We start from the raw sequence: 20478 nt of genomic DNA, 5'->3' as shown, positions 1-20478 counted from the left end.
CTTGAACACCCAAACCTCTTGGAGTGAGGAGCTGCACTGTAACTGCACTGTTTGAAGAATCACAGTCAGAGAATACCCTGAGTTGAAAGGGAGACACAAGAATCATGAACCCTGGCCCTGCACAAGCACCCCAACAATCCCACTCCGTGCCTGAGATGTTGTCCTAACACTCCTGGAGCTCTGGCAGTCTTGGGGCCATGACCATTCCCTGGGAAGCCTGTTCAATGCTGAACCACACTCTTTTGTTCATTTCTAACTTGCCTGTTCCTAAATTTTCTCATTCTTGTTTTCAAGAGACACTAAATAACCATCTCCTAAACATCTTCTCCCAACCAGTTGTGGTTTTACAGCCCTTCATGACACTCTGCCCCACTGTCACCTACTTAGTGCTACTCAGAATTATGACATTGTAATAATTATGACATTGTAATAATACTATTGATTTATTCTTGCACAGTCCTGGCACAAAACCAACTCTACTTCAACCCTAGTCCAAGTTAATCCCAGATATAACCAGAGCTATGGAATCACATCTGCGTGATGACTTTAACAAAGTTTGTGCTTTACAGATTATTCATTTTCTCTGACTCTAGCAGTAACTCTAATAAAATGCTTGAAATCTCCCTACAAAACTTGCACTGCTCATAAGCCTCTCCATCACCTCTTGGCCCCACTTCAAAAGAAACTTTAGAAACATCCAGATCAGTAGGGAGTTGAAGTCAACTGTCATTTTACAGGGGAGACACGAATGATTTCCACAAGGAGTGGTCTTTGCCCTGAAGACTTTAATCAGGGAGGAAGAACGTGAACTCAACACAAAGATCACAGTTCAACATCTCCCCATTACAGCTGGAACTCTGCCAGGTGATAGTCTCCATTTGTCCCTTCCAAACACAGCTCTGCTACTTACCCTCACACCAACAGGAACTTTCCTCATTTAGGAAAACTCAGCTGAGAAGAAGGAGTCTGCCTGAAGCAGGGCTGGCTCTGCTGCACACTCCTGCTGCCAGGAAGAGGCCAAGAATCATGGTAAAAAAACTTTGGCAATCAGGCTGTAACCAGCACAAGCAGCAAGAGAAACACAGCACAGACTTCCCTTCATTGTAACTTTCTTTTCTATTCCCAATTCTGCTCCCTTGCTGCCTAAGGCCATTTCAGATAAACACTTTTATAATGGATGCCCTTCAAAGATAATATTTTGCTTTTAATGCCCTTCAATAAATACAAGGCATTCCAAGCCTTTAAGCAGCTTGTAAAAGGTTATTATTTTTAAAAGTATCTAAATTCAGAACATAAAAATTAGTTTGAGGCCAAACTATCCAGCCTGCTCTCAAATGCCAGTCCTTTATAGTACTCTCTGAAGTTACAATAGATTGTCATGTCTCTGTTGGGAGCACCAACATAAATCTTGACTGTAAAAAGAAGTCTTAAAAGGAGAATTATAGGGACAGATTTTCATCTTCTAGAAGTCTGGTTTACTTCAAAAATTTACATAATCTATACAGATCCAGGCAGAGTTAGCCTTTAGTGACCTAAGAATACCAAACCTCCAAGATTTGCAGACATGTCTGGTTTAAAGTCAAAGCTTATATTATTAAACTGCTATAACTCTTACATCTCCATCCACATGTCCCATTTTATTTCTTCCCCTAGTTTAACGATACTTCCAACATGTCCTGAGCTTTTCAATCTGGATGATGTACCTAATGATTTTGGTATTGAAAACTAACCTCCTCCTTCAGTTTCCATACAGATCTCATAAAAGCCAGAAGAAATGGATTACTGCCCAGAGCTGTGGTTCACTTGTTCATTAAAGAGCTTATGCTTAGAATCCTCCTAAAAAGCCACTTAGTGGCAAATGGCTATTCAACACTACAAATAAAAATTTTCTAAAAAACAATTTACTTCAGCTTTCCTTTCAAACCAGTGTTATAATCCCTCTTTCCTATGACAAGGTGTGCCAAGACCTCCCTGTCCCTTTTCTCATATCCTATAGGTACCTCTTTTAACTTCTCTCTATTACAAGCTACAGCAGAGAAAGAGATGATTGGGACACCTGCCTGTCCCAAGCTGTGGCAGATCAGGTCAGAAAAGCAAACTTTGCACTACACCTTCCTGTAAAGCCTTGCAGCTTTAGAAAAAATAAGTCAAAAGCCACACAGGACAACTAAACTTCTTGCAGCCCATATAAATGAGCATTTGCGTGCTTGCTCCAGCCCAGGCTTGCAGCAAAGCATGATCAACTCTCTCCTAGGCAGGTCAACTCTTCCAACTAGAGTGTGGAACAAAGTTAAAAGTCAAAGCAGAGTGAAACTTAAAATTAAGAGAGACAACAGTCATGGAAAATTAAAGCAAGAGGACTTTTACTGGGTTTTACTGCACATAAGTCCTTTCCTAAGAAGACAAAGTAGAATCTGAACTCATGGTATTTATGTAGTATTTTTTAACTATGGAAATTTGAAGAGAACCCTAAAATAGTTCAAAAAGAAAAGGACTACAAGAATGCTCTGGATTTGTTTTTCAATGAGCTATTCTCCAAAGAAATGGTATCAGTAGACTGTTTCAAGGGTCAGGAAATAATTTTCCTTAACCCTTCTGAGTCATTGATGCTATTTTTCCTACAGCACAGTACGCTAGGTCCTGTATTTCTGTTTCTGAAACTGTCAGGAGTCTAATTCAAGGCAATAAACAGGTTGAATATGGCACCATTTAAATTACAAAAAGAAAATGACATTTCACTACTTATCTAATAAGGTTAGAATTTAGTACTTGCACTGCTAAAGGAATTCTGAACTATTTGGGTATGTCAAAACATGTACTTATAGATTGGCAAAAAAGAATATTTATTTTCACTCTTCTAAGCTTATGAAGGCAATACCCCTATAGATCAAAAGGCCAGATAAATCTCATTAAGCACTAGGTTTTCCCTTTTGTCTAGTCCTCTCTTCACATTGCCTCATTTCAGCCCTTTGAAATTCCTTTGTTTTGCCTGTGATCAGGATTTCTGGGGAAAATCTGGCATTGGATCTAAAGGGAACCCCATGTCACTGAAATATTCCTGACAATTCATCACTTGATAAATTATTTCTTTCTTACCCCCTACCTTGCTTGCACCCAGTAATTCCACAGAACCTGTGAGTGTGGTGCAAATGATCCCATTGCACCCAAATGCATCATCTCGAGGATCTCTGGATGCACAGAAGTTAACAGGCTTCTGAAGCTGGCACTCAAAAGTTCCAGTTCATCACATCGGTATTTCAGAATAACAGGAGTCTGTTCATTCTCAGCCCATGTCTATCATCAACACCTGTGCTGGTTGATGAAAGGACAGTTTCAGATGGAGAGAAAACAGAGGACCATGAGGCCATTTCCCTTCTCTGTCCAGCAGGACAAAGGGGACTGCAGTCCCTACACTGACACCTCTAAAAATTCCCCCTTACCACCCTACCACCTTGCTGGTGTTCATTTAGGAAATCAACTGCTCATCAGAAATGCAACCAGGGAGAGAAAGCGAGTCCGCCCTGTTAACAACAGCACATACTTCGTGCATCCACCGAAAACTGTCTTTATCAAATCGGGAGCAGGACGATCCATAAAAAAGGGGGCACAGCACTAAATTCATTTTTTTATCCACTGTTTATGTCATTGTTGGATTTTAATATATATGAGAAGCAACACTTAGTTGCATCTCAAATAGTAGTAACTTAGTAACTCTACTTAGTAGAGTAAGAATCAACTCTACTAGAATATGAAGCTTTATGCTAATAGTGAGAGCCACAGAGGGCAGGAAAGTAGTAACAAAGGTGTCATTATACTCATTTTCATTGTCTTTGCTGAACATCACAGAAGTGACTGGGGTCTAAGTCCTTAAGGATCATGTGAATCCATCCACTTTAAGACTCTTTGCCTACCATACTCACACAATATGCATGTGAGCAAAGAGAACTTCTTTCAACAATGATATGCATTAATTTATAGTATTTTTTTAAGACCTTCTATCATGCTTCAGTTGTAGGTCAAATGATTCATGCTTTGCAAAGATAATCTTTGCATTTAAAATTTATCAGTCCTTCAGAGGTTGGCTCTCATTAGTGCTCATCATTCTCACTGCTCATGAAATACATCCTCACAAGCTGAGTTAGTCCTACTCCATATCAATGATTCCGCCATACTAACTTGATCCAACCGTTGCAATTATGAATCATCTGTTGGAGCTGTAAGTTATGATCTTCAATGACCACTAATGAAGACTGCCTAGTAGTTAAAATATCAAAGCAGCATATATCAACACACTTTAGAGCATGAGATAGACTTTCAGTGTTGGACTTTTCTTATATTTATTATCCACTGTAAATTACATCCCAGGCTGCCTCTGCCACTGACAGTCCTGAAGTGTGGAGTTCAACACCAGGTTTTAATAACCCCTCCTGCCAGTTGTTTGATCACTGGTGGGAATGGGGACGGGGGGGCAGATGAAAGGCCAGGCGGCTCCTGCAGGCTATCAGTTCAGTCAAAACACAGGGACTTCAGAGAGAGACAGAGATCCATCAGGTGTGAATCCCAAATGAGCAACTGGTAGTGTGGGAGTGTGGCCTGACTGAGTTGACTGACACTGCAAGTGTCATTCTCAGGAAAAGGGTAAGTGCCTGCCAGTGGGATCATTCCAGAGGCAGGAGGGGAAACATGCTAAAGCAAAAACCTTGGAAAGTAATTTTGGACTATTTCTAAATCACTTCTATCATTCAACTATATCATTTTTACATACGTTGTATGGAGAAAATCTCGTTGGCATTTAAAATGAGTTCTCTCATTCCAACATGACAGTGCAGTTATCTGTGAGGGGAAGGAGCAAAAAAATAAATTTTCAGAGATTTCAAAATTGGGCAAGAAAGAACTTTGAGGAGTTAACTTAGCAAAAACCTCCTGCACTGAGTGGAGGTGGGTTGCATGATCTGACAGAGATCAGCTCCTCCAACTTGGAGCAGAGCATATTAATAGCATTAGCATCAGAATAAAAAGTTCCCACTCCATGGATATTCAATAAAATACTTTGGTAAGAGAAGTTTGGTACAGAGATAATGCCAAAAACACAGCTAGTTTTGGGGAACAGAACTATTGCTGTTCTCTTTTGTGTTGAATTTCTTTACATGGATTAAAAAGAAAGGGAACAGAGGGACCAGAATCATGCTATTTTTTATTTTCCACTTCATCAATAATCCAGGCATCTATCACTAGCCACCACTTTCTATGTATTACTGTAACTCTTGGGGTGGTGGGTTTTTTTCTTGTAAAGGAGTTCTTAAATCTTTTTTTTTTCTTTTTTTTTTTTTTTAATTGGGCAGCAGGTCAAGGGAGGTATTCTGCCCTTCTGCTCTGCTCAGGTGAGACACCACCTGGCAAGCTGTCTCCAGCTCTGGGGTCCACAGGAAGGATGTGGAGCTGCTGCTGGAGCGAGCCAGAGGAGGCCATGGAGATGCTCCAAGGGCCGGAGCACCTCTGTTCTGGAGACAGGCTAGGAAAGGCGAGAGTGTTCACTTGGAGAAGTGTTCACCTAACCACTTACAAGTTTCTATCCTCATTGCAGCCTTTCAAGACTTAAAGAAGATGGGTAAGATGAGGACAGACATTTTTAGCAAGGCCTGTTCTGAGAGGACAAGAGGTGATAGTTTCAAAACTCAAAAGACAATAGATTTAGACCAGATAAAAGAAGACCTGACTTTTTTTTTTTTTAATGAGGATAATCCAGTGAATGGATTGACAGCCGGAGGAAAGGCTGCTCTATTTTTACTTTATTCAGCCTTGTGCAACATCCAAACGACCTTCTTAGTTTGTTTACACCAAAGATCACATACAGGTTCCCTGGGCTGGTAACTGAACTCAAACCCCAAACTCCACTGTTCTAACAATAACCCATCCTTCTCACTCCTTACAGCTACACTTCTAAGGAATCACCACTATCAGGAGAAGATGAGACTTTAAGAGCAAAACACAGCCATCAGATCAGACCCTGAAGGGACAGGGATGTTAACTTACATTTGTTCTCTCATGCTGGATAACATATTTACAGTATTCCTCATTTTCAGCTCTTTAACTTCAGCTAAGATATTCAGCCCAGTGTACTTCCTTGTCAAGGCACTATCAGTCAAGCCCAAGCACATAATTTTATCTCTTGGTTACTAAATTCAAGCCACTTTAAACATCCTGCTTTCATCTTTATAGTTCTCTCCCACTTTTTAACCATGCAGCAGTTACAGAAGAATGTACTTGACATATAAAACGTGCACGTGATTTCTTTAACATTTTAATGCCATGTATTGTGTTGTAAACATCTCCATGTTTTATCTCCTTCTCCATAAATCAGAGGTGACTATCTTAGAAGTCTCAAAAATGACATGTTTTCTCTCTAATTTAAATGTAAGCCTCTACTCCTTGAATCTTGAGTGAGCTTTCAAAAATCATCAAAAAAGAGAGTTATGAAAAAGCAAACTTAATATAAATTTCTCCCACTCCATTTCTATGACAGCCTGGAGTATGGCAAAAAAAGAAGTTACAAAATTAGTCTTCACTACTCAGAAAGCCAAGGGTTTACTTAATTTATTTGTAACTTATAAGCAACAACACTAAAGCATCTATTTGTTTGATTCAAGATTAATATGCAGTGTTTACAAGATGAAACCCCAGAATATATTTCCATTTTCTTACCATAACTGCAACTAATAAGACTGATTCCTTATGAGATTTTCTGGAGGTTTTGGCTAGCTTAGTAATGTTACAGACACAATGTATCTCAATCCACTCCTTGGTAAATACATTAAGTGATTTTTTTTTTAAATCAAAACCTACTGTAAAATAACAGTTATTTTTAAAAGACAGAATACCAATAAAGAACACCTGTCTGAAATAATTTTAAGTTACTCCAATGATGGAAAAAATAAAGAATGCTGTTAGAAAGAGAGGGAAAAAAGACAAAAGCTGTTTTAGCAGGTGGGACTGAGAAGTGGTGACATGTTGTAGTACAGTTCCAAAGGGCCGGAGGACATAACGTGGTGTTGGATGATGTGGAAGAGAGCCAGGGAGCACCAGCTCTGGGAGCCACTGCAGTGCTGGATTAGGTGTGAGGTACAACTCTGAAGTATTGTGATAGGAAGGAGTGAGGCAGAGGCAGAGACACCGGTGGAGGACAAGAGAAATAAAACACTATCTGTTCTCTGGCACCTTCCCATAGGAGATTCCTCCCTCACAGCCCACAGACCCAACACACTCCAAGGGAAAACCCAAGGACCCTCTGATATTTATCCAGATCCCCAGAATTCATAGCATTTTCCACCAGCCCGAGTCTGTTTCTCCACTGTTTCTCTGTTTCTCTTCTGTCTGTCATAAATTATACCAAGATAGTTTTTTTGACATTTTCTAAACAAATGTCTCTAGAATGACCTTGCTGTACTGCAGGCACCACATCTCCCTTTTTTATTTTTTGTCTGTATTTTCCAATACAACTTTTTCACTCTCAAGTCACAAAACAATAAATCACAAGCTCCTTAAAAATCATTGTCCGATTTCACAGAATCACCATCAAAATGCATTCTTTCTATTTTTCTTGGAAAGCAACACCACAATTTAGAATTTTTGAATTGTGAAACTTTTTTCTAAACACACAGCTGGATAAATATCCAGACTGTCTTTCTATAAACAATGAAAAAATACGAAGTTGTCAATCTGCACCGTCGATCTGTTTTTTCTTGTTAAAAAGTGAAAGTGGGGCAAGGATCTCCACTTAAGCACATTTTTGTAACTTTCTGGCTCTTGCAGGCAGGAAAAAATAATTTTAAAGTATGGCATTCACCCATCTGAAAACACGGAGGAAGTGATAATTAGAAGATTGTTTCAGACCAACTTTGTAAAGAAATAAAACACCATGTTTTGGTGTCTGTGTATGACTTAGCACAGGCCTGGCTCCAACCCCAGGACTTAAATCAACTTAGTTAATTCAGCTTAATTCACTGGGGGTAAAACTGTCTCAGCTCCTACAAGATTGTTAAAATCAAGTAGTTGAGAAAAGAAAAAAAAAAAAAAAAAAGGAAAACTCCCTCAAACTTCAGAACCTGACCACTTACAAGTTTCTATCAATACTTCTATGAATTTTACAGAATCTTCAGTACATTGTCAGGGGACCAGGCCCCTTATATCCTGTCCTAAATCACAGGGAAGAATCTTACACAATTCACACTTCACCTTCCCACGACATATGAGGGGACTGTAAATTGTGCACATAGATTTATCAGAGAAATGAGGAGTGGGAAAGATGAGTTGCCCTTAAAGATGCACAGATTTATAGCAATTTGGGAAGCGGAAAGACGGTTATCATATAAAAAGGTCCTTAAGGGACAGAGAGGAGCAACGGGGGAAACATGAGTCATGAGCTGCCAGAGAAGTAGATGCGTATGGGGAGCAATGGACAGAGCAAAGTAGCAATAAAGGAAGTTCCAAGTCAAATGTGCTCCTTCCCAACGGTCAAGATGGATTACCCAAGCTTTAAGTATTTACGGAAAATTAAATTCCCAGCCAATTCAGACACAGTAACACTGGGAAAAAGACACTCAACGACTTAAAGGATCCATTGATAAAACAACAGATCACCAAGCACAGCTCTTTCCTTTTGCTTCCTCACCAACTCTGCTCCTTTTTTTTTTTAGTAGGAGTAATCTGCCTTCAAGATCTCTCTACACAGGAAAGTGGGTCAATATGAGCAAGTGTGAAAATTTAAAATGTTCAGCTGAAATTGTGAAAGGCAGTTTGACACACCGTGAGGCTGGAGTAACTTGCAGTGAGTAAAGAGTGAATTACAAGATGCAGTACAAAGTTATTGCACTCCTCTTAACTCCTCTTAACATCCTCTTAACTTCCCTTTGCTATCCCAAGTGTCCAATTCCAAATTACAACACAGAATTCCTGTACTTCTGAGTACTTCAAGAGTTTAAGAAATGGCTTCCAAGAGTTTAAAAAGTGCCTGCTTTTGGGACAAAATACGATGAGCAATACATGGAAGCTGAAGACAAAGAAAATCAGTTACTTGTGTGGGAATGTCACCTCTCAGAAGATCTAGCAAAACCTCAAGACAAGTTGCACAGGAGTCTCCAGATAAGCCATCATTAATTCTCTTCGTCCAGTAGTATCCACATCAAAAGTGAAGGCACATATGACAGTAAATATTTCAAAGGATAACCCATAGATTTATTTTTTAATATCAAAAAGGTAGTAAAGGAAAAAAGGGAGGAAAAAAGGGTACATCCAAAATTGTATCAAAACCCAGCAAAACCTCACCTTAGTTATGACAGCCTCTCTTCCCAGCCGTAGTGTGAAAAATATGTACATGATAACTAAATGTATTCTTCAGAAAATAGTGTAACTTACTTAAAATTATTTTGCAAGGATATTTATGCGTTTCCAAGTTAGGCAAGCTACATAAACATTTCGAAGCAATTAAACATCATGCATTGTCCTTCCCATTTTGCAGAGAAAACAGAGTTAGCTGCCTGCCCCAGTTTTAAGCTCAGTGAAAGAAACACTAAAACCTGTAAAAACAGTAAATACGACTTAGTCCAGGCTGAGCAAAATGTGTGCTGATGGGTGCAATCCTGAAAAACACACCACATGCCTACAACTGAGATGTTACAAGGTGTAAACATCAAAGAGCCCAACTCAACCAAGTTGACTCCAGAGTGTGGATCCCAGGAAACCTCCATTACTGGAGTTCCAGGAGTCACAAGTGGTTGCTGAAACCATGAAGTGCTGTCAATAGTGGCACTGCTGCTGCTCCTTTCTTTTTCCAGCCCAGATTTACAACTGAAAGTGACCATAGCTACTACACTTTGAAACACCGTCCAGCACCACAAGTTTTACAACCTGTTCACTAGTTAGGCTTTCCTTTGCGAGAGCCTAAGAGCCACCGTGCTTCACAACTGAGTGCAGGAGAGCCAAGATCAGCATCAAGCTCCACAGGCATGTTGACACACACAGGGAAGCTCAAGTTCAGGTACCTGGAACATCTCTGGCATGGGACTTCCACAAAATGGAGGTTCTCGGTTCATTTTGCAGATGTGCTGGAGACACCATGATCCCAGCCTGGACAAAATCCCACTGAAGTCCCACTATAGATGTTTTAAGTGGATCTGAGCGACTCTTAAGACAGATCCAATAAGGTCATACAGTAACACAACTGAAAAATCTAGCCCATAAGGCTGGAGCCTCACTGGCTATTCTTACACTCCAGTTACCCAGTTCTTCCTGTCATTTCCAGGGACCCAGGCTTGGGTATTACCAAGATAAACATTATTACTGGGAGGCTTAAAACCTCATCAACTCCATTCTGTATAAACAAACTGTGCCTAGCAACTCCACTTGAATTCTCAGGCATATATTACTTTTGTGGTGTCAGTTTTAGCAGCTCAGAGCTCAGGCAGCAGCTGAAGGCACAGCACTCCCGGCCATCCAGTCACACTTCTGACAGCGTTTCAGAAGCCAGGATGACACCGGTTTGCTGTACAGATGAAGAGATGGACTGACCTGATTGATGGAGTTGGCAGCACAGGATGCCAGGCCGGTTCCAAGGGAGGCGAGCATGAAACAGGTGAGCTCAAAAGGGACTGGGGCCATGGCAAAGCCAGCGGACGCGGTGCTGACAACCAGAGCTGCAACGCAAGTGAGAGCACAGTTCAAAGCATCAACAAGAAACCATCTTTGTACATAACACTAGAGTTATGGCTTTCAAACCCTGAAAAAACTCTTGTGCAGATTAACTTTTTGCTATCTTTATGGTTCACACTAGCTCCAGGAACTGGGTACAATTAATACAAACGCTGTACATAAAGAAATCAAAAATGAGAAGGAGAACTGCCAGAAATGAAATAAGAAACCCAAAAGCAGCAGCACATTAGCAGAAGATGTGAGGAATCAACTTGTGTCTCTGTATTTCCTATTTTATGGATTTGCTATGGGACCAAACTGCCCTACACAACATGCACAGGACAGATATTTGATCCGGTAACTCACACATCACTGCAAAGTCTAATGCAGAAGAAAAAAGAGTAAAAAAAAAAAATCCCACACTGAGATACATGCTGTATATCAAATTATAGCAGGAATTTAAGCAGTGCAGAGTCAAAAAGAGATTTGGGGCATGTAGCTGCAGTAATTTCACTGCACAATATCTGTTCCCACTGCTTCTATTTGACATGCCCACTTTGGGCTGAAAGAACAATTATATCATCACAGAGACCCAACAACACTTAATGGCCTCAAAATTTGAGTGGGTTCATAAAAAATCCATTTCAGTTTTGTCATGCAAAATTGTAACTTTAGTACAGTACTGCAAATCACATCCTTAAAATAAAAATTACCCAATCTTTAATCCCAATATTGTAATTAGCCAAATAATAGGTCTCAAAATCCTCACTTTTGGCAAGAAATAGTATGATATGACAAATACTATGAAAGTCAGCACACTTATGGAACATCTCGCTCGTAACCTTGAACCTTACAATCTTAAATTACTAGTTATTAAACAGAAGGTATTTAAAGTATGTTCTGATGCAGTTACATGCTTCAGACCTCAGCTATTTTAAATCAAAGCATCAAAATTTTCTTATCTTCCTGATTCCTATGAAGTCTCCTTTTTGTCTGAAGTTAAATGACAAATAAATAATCTTGCTGACTGAAAATACCTGGATTATCTATTAAGCAGCACTGCTTGGGATGCAATAGTAAATGTCATGGCAGAGACCTGCCAGTAAGGATGCACATGCAAAGTGCTCATTTCAAGAACTGTGCTTGCCTAAGAACCTTAGGATTTAATCCTGAAAACACAGTGGAGAAAACTTGCTGCTCATCAAAACTTTTCTCTAAGTATTAAAATTCACTGATGGCTGAATATTATTATAATAATATGCATATTATAACAAGTATTAATTATATAGCCTTGTTACGGATTCACAGGCTACTTCTACAATACAGTGGATTTATGACAGAACTTCACCCTTCTGAGCAGCTCTGAAAGAATCACAGATTCTGCTACCTCACCAGACAAATGAACATGAAGGTACTGATCATTCTGAAAGACTAGATCTTATTTATTATATAATTACAACACTATGTTAATTTCCAAACTCTTGAATCCTCCTTAGGAATGCACAAAAAAACATGAAATGCATTGGTACAACTGAGAAAGTTCAAAAAATGCATGGAAAATGACAGTGAACAGTGGCATTTGCATTTCCAAGAGTGATTACATTCATGTTTTTTGCATAATAAACCACATGCTCGCTTCTAGACAAGAATTTAATTAAAACTTATCTTAGAGAGCACTTTACACCAATTTATTAGGGGAAAACACCAACTCATTTACTGGAGAAGAAAGGTGGAATGGATTGGCAAACAGTCAGTATAACATTACCACTACCCTGACCCCAAAGAAATTCTAACACTGTACAGTTACAACACTAATTAAAGTCCCCATTGACTTCTCCAGATTAATTTTAGCCAGTCATTTGAGCATGACTTATCAGGATCTCATTTTAAAAGGCTGCAGTACATCCTCTCCCATATCTCATTAAAGCAGGTACTTTTTCTTGTTTGGGCAGGGTTTGCACACCAGGCATCCCCTGCTTTCTTCATCGCCAAGATATTCCAATACAACACATTAGCAGTAAATAGGAAAATGCTCCCTTTGGATTGGAAAGTTTATTTTCTTTAACTGTGGAAGCAATAATTTACTCTTCAACTTCCCTCATGGAGGAAAAGTGTATTTAATTGAGATCACATCAAGGGAATGAGGTCACTGACTCTGTTTGTTTTTTAATCCCTGTTAGTTTAGTGCATTAGGGGCCAAATTAACTTCACCTTACTGCATAATAGATGGAATCGATCCTTTCAAGACTTGTTGATGGGAAATGGCATTATACATGCTCTTCAAAAAGAAGCCAAGATTTAAACTTATGATCTCAGCCTAAGCCTTATTTTCAGTCTTTTAAACATTTTTAGCTTTAACAAAAATTAACAGCAGACATTTGTCTCCCATGTCAATGTAGAAGAAAAAGAAAATGCTAATGGATTGGTGACAAAGAGTGAATTATAATGTTTCTGGCATAAAAACACAGTCCAAAAGTTTAGTGTGTTCTTTACATTCCTTTTCCACTTCATCACAATGTGCTCTGCCTATATAAATCTTTTGTGTTTATAGCATGTGAATCATTATGCCATATTTTGTTTACCTACTATTAAAAAGTAGCCAAGGCAAAATAAAAGCACAGAAAGCCAAAGCAAATCAATCCTGCTCTGGAATTCCCTTCTATTTTTCAAAGTTTCTGGCTATACTGAAGTTTTCATTTAAAGAATAAATGCTATTATTCCAGAATCAACTGGGGACATAGAAGACCTCCAATAAAGTAAATGCCTTTTTTTACTATAGCAGCTATTACCAGACTTTCAGCCTACAAACACAACACAGACCCCTTATTTAATCATCGTTGCAGTTTGGTAAGTGTCAAGAGTCAGTCTGCAAAACTGGATCTTCATCATCGTGTCACCAATACACAACAGACAAGAGATGAAGTAGGATGTTCACAATCACACCATTAATCAGTACCAAATATCTCAGGCTTCTGGTTTCAGGTGCAGCACATTTGTGCTAGAGGATCACTATTCCACAGACAGAAATCCATACAGAAGCAATACATCCAAAAATTCCAGCTGTCTGCTAGTACGCACAACAGAATTATTTTCTTATAACAAGATATAAGAAAAAAATTTCTAGTTTAGTCTTCAAAACTGAAACTGCTCAGAAATCAGCATATTTTTGTCTGCACATGTTGATCCACATCTCAGACAGGTGCCATGTAATCAGATTCAAGTAGGTTGGAAAAGACCTCCAAGATCATCAAGTCCAGCCTTTGACTGATCACCACCCTGCCAATCACACTAGAGCGCTGAGCACCACATTCAGTCTTTTCTCAAAGACACAAGGTGCTGTACATCACAGAATCATGGAATCACTGAATGGTTTGGGTTGCAAGGGACCTTGAAGATCATCTATTTCCAACCCCCTACTTGGGTGGCGGGGGGCGGGGGGTGGAATCTGTCCCAGGTTGCTCCAAGCCCCATCAAACCTGGCCTTGAACACTTCCAGGGATGGAACAGCCTGTTCCAGTTTAGCTGCTTGTCCTCACAGAAAGACCAACATGCTACAGGAGAAACAACAAGGAAATGTTCACAAACCCTAGAGCGTTATCTAAGGGAATACTCATCATTTTTCATATCACGCTTTCCTCAGTTTGCCCAAACTAAAAACTGAACTTTGATTTTCCTGTGGTTTTATATATAGTTCATCTGAGTTTTCATCTGTAATCCTTGGAGGAAACATTACTTAAATCTAAACTTGAAGTCAAATTTAAGAAGACGAGACAACCTGAAATTCCTAGGGTGTGCATGCATTATAAATCGCTGGAATTTCCTCTTATTCCTATACCTTCCCTTGTCTCTCTCCTATTTTCAGTTACCCAGCAGCTTTAGGATCAAGTTGAAAACAATGCATTTATAATTCTGAAAATCTATCAGACAGATGCATTAGCCTTCCAAGTGCCTGGGTGGTAGGATACAGCTGTTCAGAGAGCAGCCAACATAAAACACCACAGAGATGGGAATGGATGGAAATTGAACCCAAAAAGGTAGATTATGTGACATTTAATGAAAAGTTCCCTAATTGTTTTCTATGGCAAAAGAATATAAACAAAAATCTATTCCTGTTTTTAAGGCAGAGCTTCTAATGGCAGAGTCACAAAAGCTGCAGTTTACATGAAGCATGGAAATAGCAAAACTCATTTCCTTTCCAAGGTGAAGTACAGTTCATACTACAAACAAAAAATCTCTTTCCAGCAGCAGCAGGAAAAGAACAGAGCATAAGGAAGTCCCATTTTGGCACCATGCAGAGTTTGTTTTTTTGTTATTTCATACTCTAAAAAGTATAAATAAAGTGTCTGCCAAAAAACCCACACAGGATATGAGATCTATCACAACTTCATGGGTGAAAGGAACTGAGTTGTATGACATTTGCAACTTAAAAACTGACCTCAGAGAATTTATTCTTCTTTTAAAAAAAAATCAAAGAACTACAACATTACAGTCTTTACAGAATATATAATTTGTCTAAATGATTACACAAGTTGTTAAAAATTTTCCTTCCTCTACATATTACACGCAGTCTTATTCCTGCTTATGTCCTATCCTATCCCATGACCAATAAAGAACAACAATAGAACTCTCCTTCTACAAAATCGTCTTCATCCAACTTACTCTTTTACACTTTCCACTTACAAAAAATCTGCACACGAAACACATAAAGATCACAACGAGGAGAGAGGGTAAGTTTTTTCCTGTATCTCTCTATACCTCCTCAATAGATGAAGTTTACTACATTTACCTAGGATCAAAAACTCCTCCAAGCACATGAGAAGACAGAGATAAACTAAAATCACAGTCCCTTTCCCAATAGGCTTGCAAGCTTGATTAAAAATTGTACAGCTGTTCAGAAATTAGCAGTCAAGCTTACACTTCAAAAGGCACTGTCATAGAAAACAATAGTCCTGAAGGGAATGAAATTCCTTAACCTTTGCCTTCTATACCCTATTTTAAATCCAGAGTGGTGCTTGCCTAGTTAAAAGAGGCTACCAGGAACTGTTGAAGAGTTTTGCAGCAACTCTGAGGCCACATAGAAATGTATCTCATGAAATCGTTTTCTCTTGAAAATGACACTCTCCCATCTTGCTGAAGTTGTTGAAACTCCCATTTCAAGAAGCACCAGTAACACTGAGATGTGGTACAAGCACTGAGCTTACCCATCAGCAAACATAAAAAAAAACCTCAAGTGCTTTCAACAATAGTCAATTTTATCTCTCTCTGGTCCCTTAATCAGCACAAAATAAATGACCTAAGGCTTTCTAAAAACAATGAGGAAAAAAATTAGGACGTGCAAACAAGATCAGTTTTGCCAAATCCAAAACACAAGACGTATCAGAGGAACACAGATGAAAATGTAAATTACCATTACACACTCTGTGTGGTCAGCAAGATTTTTCCATAGAAAAACAAACAATGAAAACTCATATATTGCAAGACAAAAAAGTTTTTAAAAGTAAACTGAATTCAGGACATTCATTATAACAAATTTTTAGGGCAAGGAACAGTCTTGTTATGAGGAATTCACTTGACCAACGGGAGAGCACCCAGGCAAGGACTTAGGAAATTACATTTCTGTTCTTGGACTTTATATCATAGACAAGATGTAAGGCTTTGGTCAGATAATTAGAGCCTCCTTAGAAATAAAAGCATACATAGCACTACCTATTGGCAAAGGGGTAATTTATAATTGTTTCTATTGGCAAAGGAGTTACATAAAGTCGTTAAGTATTATTACTTGAACAAGACAAAGCGTAGTTAAGGCTGCAAGGCAATTGCTTAACAAATTGCCGGTTTGAAAAGACAACACTATCAATGACTGAAAAGTAAATCAGATCTTCTTTTACAAAATTCAATCAGTCAGATTCAAACATTTTCCTTTCTAATATAGGAAACCACTTGGATTATCTTACATTGGGACTTCTAGTGCTAATTTCACAACTAGCAGTACTACAGTGAAAGGTAGGTAAATAAGACAAAACACTGGAAAACTTAAGCAAGACAACTTCAAATACTGAACACATTATTTGTAAATTCACTTCCTTACCCAGTTTCACTGTAGTCTGTCTACTAACACTTGCTTATTTCCCAGAAACTAGCTGACTCTCATTGTTTTTAAACAAAATTAATGGGAAAACTATTAAATGCTTCCATAAAACAATTTTCCTAGCACATACTTGATTGAAATTGATCCAGCCTAGCATTAATAAAGTGGGAATTATCACATGCAAAACTAAACCATAGCAGTAACGTCCCAAAGAATTCTGCTTCAAGCAGAATGCAGAGAAATGAGAAAAAATTACCAGTAATACCTGTAAGCCTGATTTTGGACAAGCGTGCCAAAATTCCTGGCAAATCATCCAGCTGTAGCTTCATTTCTTTCCATTGTCTGTCTTCCTTGGATTCAGCTCCCCCTGGTATGACTGAGTCTTCAGTTTCTGCAGCTGATTTCATTTCTCTCAACTCATTTCTGCTTGACATCTCAGACCACGACTGATGAATAGGTGAAACTGAGCTAATTTTGTGTACAACCTTTTTTTCCTGATCCAATTGCTGAAGCTCATGAAAAGGAGACACAATTGAATCGGACTTGGGTTTGGCTCGTTGACTGAGGTCTTTGTTGCACTGTGTTACGTACTAAATACAATGAGAAATGTTAAAACAAATAGATAAAGATATTTCTGTCTATTTCACTTTATTAACACCAAGAATATTATTACTATTTTATTCTTGTTAGGAGAATTACTTCTATGATACAACTGAGTTAGTCTGAATTTCAGACACTTATTTCACACACAGAAAGACTTCTGAAGTTGGCTTAGTTATTACAAACGCAGCTTTACAACTCAGCTGAATCAATGTTTATGTAAGATTGGAAAATTGCATTTGAATGTTTACTTCCCCCCCAATAGCTACAACAGCAAACTCTTTGTTCATATTCAAAACCACCAGGTAATACAACGTAACTTACAACTGATCAATTTCACAGAATAATAAAGGTTGGATTGACCTCCAAGGTCATTGAGCCCAACCTTTGACCAAACAAAATTCACCTTTAAACAGAGAAATATACAAATGCCCACAAAACTTCAGTTTCCAAACATAAGTACTAAACTTATGCATATTTAATAAATGAAAAAATTAAAAATAATCCGAAAAAGACAATCTACCACCGATGATATAAAATCATCTCCCATATTAGTCTATTATTATTTATGCCAAACTTTTTATTAATTAATTAGACAAAAAATTTCAAAGGAACATATATAGAACAATAAATTAGAATAGAGTTGTTTGCTCTCTTTTAGAGCTCACAGAATAAACACAAAATAAGAAAAAGAGCATTTAGATTCTCTTCTCATATTTTCTTTCCCCAAATATTCTATCTATTTCAAGCACCAGAAGCATAGAAATAAAGAACTTTCAACCAATCCTGATTTCAAGTACACAGTAATAATTACAACAAGGAAGAGTGGTCTGCAACTCCGAATGAGCAATGTGAATACACTTCAAACCAGTAGCACAATTTTAAAAAGTTGCTGCCATCCACCAGCATATGCTACCACTGGTCAAAGAAGAAGATGTAATTTCAAGGGGCTTAATGATAATTACAGCTTATCTAATACTTAAAACTAACAGCACACTGTAAATGTAACCCATTAACTTAATGAGCTCAGGAATTTTGACTCAAATAAACCAATTAACTGAGAACACACCACCTCCACAAGAGAGATCCATCTACTACTTGTATGACTTCTAGCCAAGATGTGACTTTATTATAAAAAGTGACTTTTTTATAAATAATGATTTAAAAATAATTGTATGTCAAGTTTCTCAACAGGAGGTGAGTGCGCTATTTCAAGGGTACAGAAGCCTCCTGTCAAGCAGAGGAGACTTTGCAACACAAGGCACTGTCCTTGCTACAAAAGGTTTCCTCCAGCCTGAGACGTTTTAGGATACCAAGTGCTTTGACTCTGATTTAGTGAAAAATGGAGACGCTTAAATTAGCTGAGTTTGGCTGATAAGAAAAATTACTCTTATCAACTAATCTCCATTTTGACTTATCACATGGGATGAATGAGAATTAGGGAATAGATACACTCCTTGACTTACCATTCGTTTGAGAAAGTTGAAGTACTGAAAGGTAATCAACCTGTTGCTGGCCACATGATAAAAGTGCACAAACCGGCATGGTATCTGCCGTGCACCAGTGTTCCTCAGATGCCACACAAATAATCCTGTTTAAACGGAAGACAAGAAAAAAAGTAACAGCAGATTCCAGTTTCTCCTCTGCCACTGAGTTTGCTTCTAATTGAGACTACAGTGCCTATTGTCAGCTGTGACACAGGACACCCCCACAAATGGGAACCAGGGTCAGGTAATGGAAAATGTTTGTTTCTCCAGGTGAAAGACATGACACTGCAAAATCATGGAATCATTAAAGATGGAAAATACCTTTAAGATTAAATCTCAGTATTAACCCAGCACAGCCAGGTCCACTACTGAACCATGTCCCTAAGTATTACATCCACATGGCTTTTTAACCCTTACAGGGATGGTAACTCTATCACTGCCCTGGGCAGCCTGTGCCAGTGCCTGACCACCCATTCAGAGAAGAAATTTTGCCTAATATCCAACACAAACTTCCCCTAGCCCAACTTGTGGCTGCTTCCTCTTATCCTGTCCCTTGTTTCCTGGGAGCAGAGCTCAATCTCCACCTAGCTGCACCCTCCTGTTAGGGAATTGTGGAGTATGGGAAGATCCCCTGAGCCTCCTTTTCTTCAAGCTGAGGCCCCCCAGCCTCCTCAGCTGCTTCTGGTGCTCCAGACCCTTCCTGAGCTCCGTTCTCTTCCCTGGACACATTCCAACCCCTCCTTTTCTTTCTTATCCCAAGGGGCTCAAAACTAAACTGTAGGGAAGTCCCAATAATTTTGGGTGTTTCTTCCAAATTCCTGAGCACCAGTAAGACGTACTTTCACAGAATATCCTGAGCTGGAAAAGACCCACAAAGATCATCGAATTCAATTCCTGGCCCTTCACAGGACACCCCAACAATCCCACCCTGACCTGGAAAGGGTTGTCTAAACGCTGCTTGAGCGCAGGCAGCCTTGGTGATGGAGCATCATAGAACATAGTATTGTCCCACTACTATATACACTATCGACAAGATTATCTTGGCAAAGAAGCACTGAGAGGAAGCAGCTGCCATAGGAGAGCCCTAAAGTCAAACGCGTGTGGAGGACACACAGCGCAGCGTAGCACACGGGGACACCCGCTCACGGGGACACGCACACGCATAGCCTTGCAGGCTCCGGGGACCGCTCCACAGAGCAGCCCCGGGCCGCCCCGGCCCTGCCCGCACACCGGCGCTCTCGCCCTACGGCTCCGCGGTACCTGTGAGCGCCCGGGGCGGGCGGCAGCTGCGGGCGGCGCTCATGGCCGCGGCTGCTGCGCCGCTCTCCTCTCACTGCCCGGGCGCCGCCATCTTCCCGGCGCGACCTCCAAACGCTTTCCGGGTCGGCGCTGCCATTCCGGAGGCGGAGCGGCCATTCCGGGGCTGTCCCGAGCAGAGGGGCGGTCGTGTCCAGGGCGTCCTGGAGCCTTGCCCGGGTTGCTTGCGGATGGGGGGTGGCTGTGAGCCGAGGGAGTTGGGAGTTTTTTTATACCGAAGTTTGAAATTCCCCAGGCCAATATATAAAAGCGGCGTGGAAGGAGTCAAAAGGCTTTTCTCTACCGGTACAAAATAAACGACCT

At 39.6% G+C, this 20478-nt stretch overlaps 1 protein-coding gene across 1 annotated transcript in view; it reads right to left on the bottom strand.

The window, feature by feature from the left end:
- COX10 (cytochrome c oxidase assembly factor heme A:farnesyltransferase COX10) overlaps nucleotides 1-20269 on the bottom strand; it is a 95857-nt gene extending 75588 nt beyond the window's left edge. Inside the window, exons 1-4 of the mRNA XM_071452618.1 lie at nucleotides 20119-20269; nucleotides 18838-18962; nucleotides 17037-17361; nucleotides 10564-10688 (exon numbers count right to left, since the gene is read on the bottom strand). Of these exons, the coding sequence (XP_071308719.1) occupies nucleotides 10564-10688; nucleotides 17037-17361; nucleotides 18838-18962; nucleotides 20119-20161 (618 nt within the window). The 5' untranslated portion in view covers nucleotides 20162-20269. The remainder of the gene's footprint in view (nucleotides 1-10563; nucleotides 10689-17036; nucleotides 17362-18837; nucleotides 18963-20118) is intronic.
- Nucleotides 20270-20478: the final 209 nt, after the last annotated feature.

The sequence above is a fragment of the Agelaius tricolor genome, unplaced genomic scaffold (assembly GCF_023055355.1).
Source record: "Agelaius tricolor isolate 1412-34295 unplaced genomic scaffold, bAgeTri1.0.p SCAF_35, whole genome shotgun sequence".
NCBI classification, from domain to species: domain Eukaryota; kingdom Metazoa; phylum Chordata; class Aves; order Passeriformes; family Icteridae; genus Agelaius; species Agelaius tricolor.
Note: the sequence above shows the minus strand (reverse complement) of the source record. Positions and strands in the feature narration are given on the sequence as shown.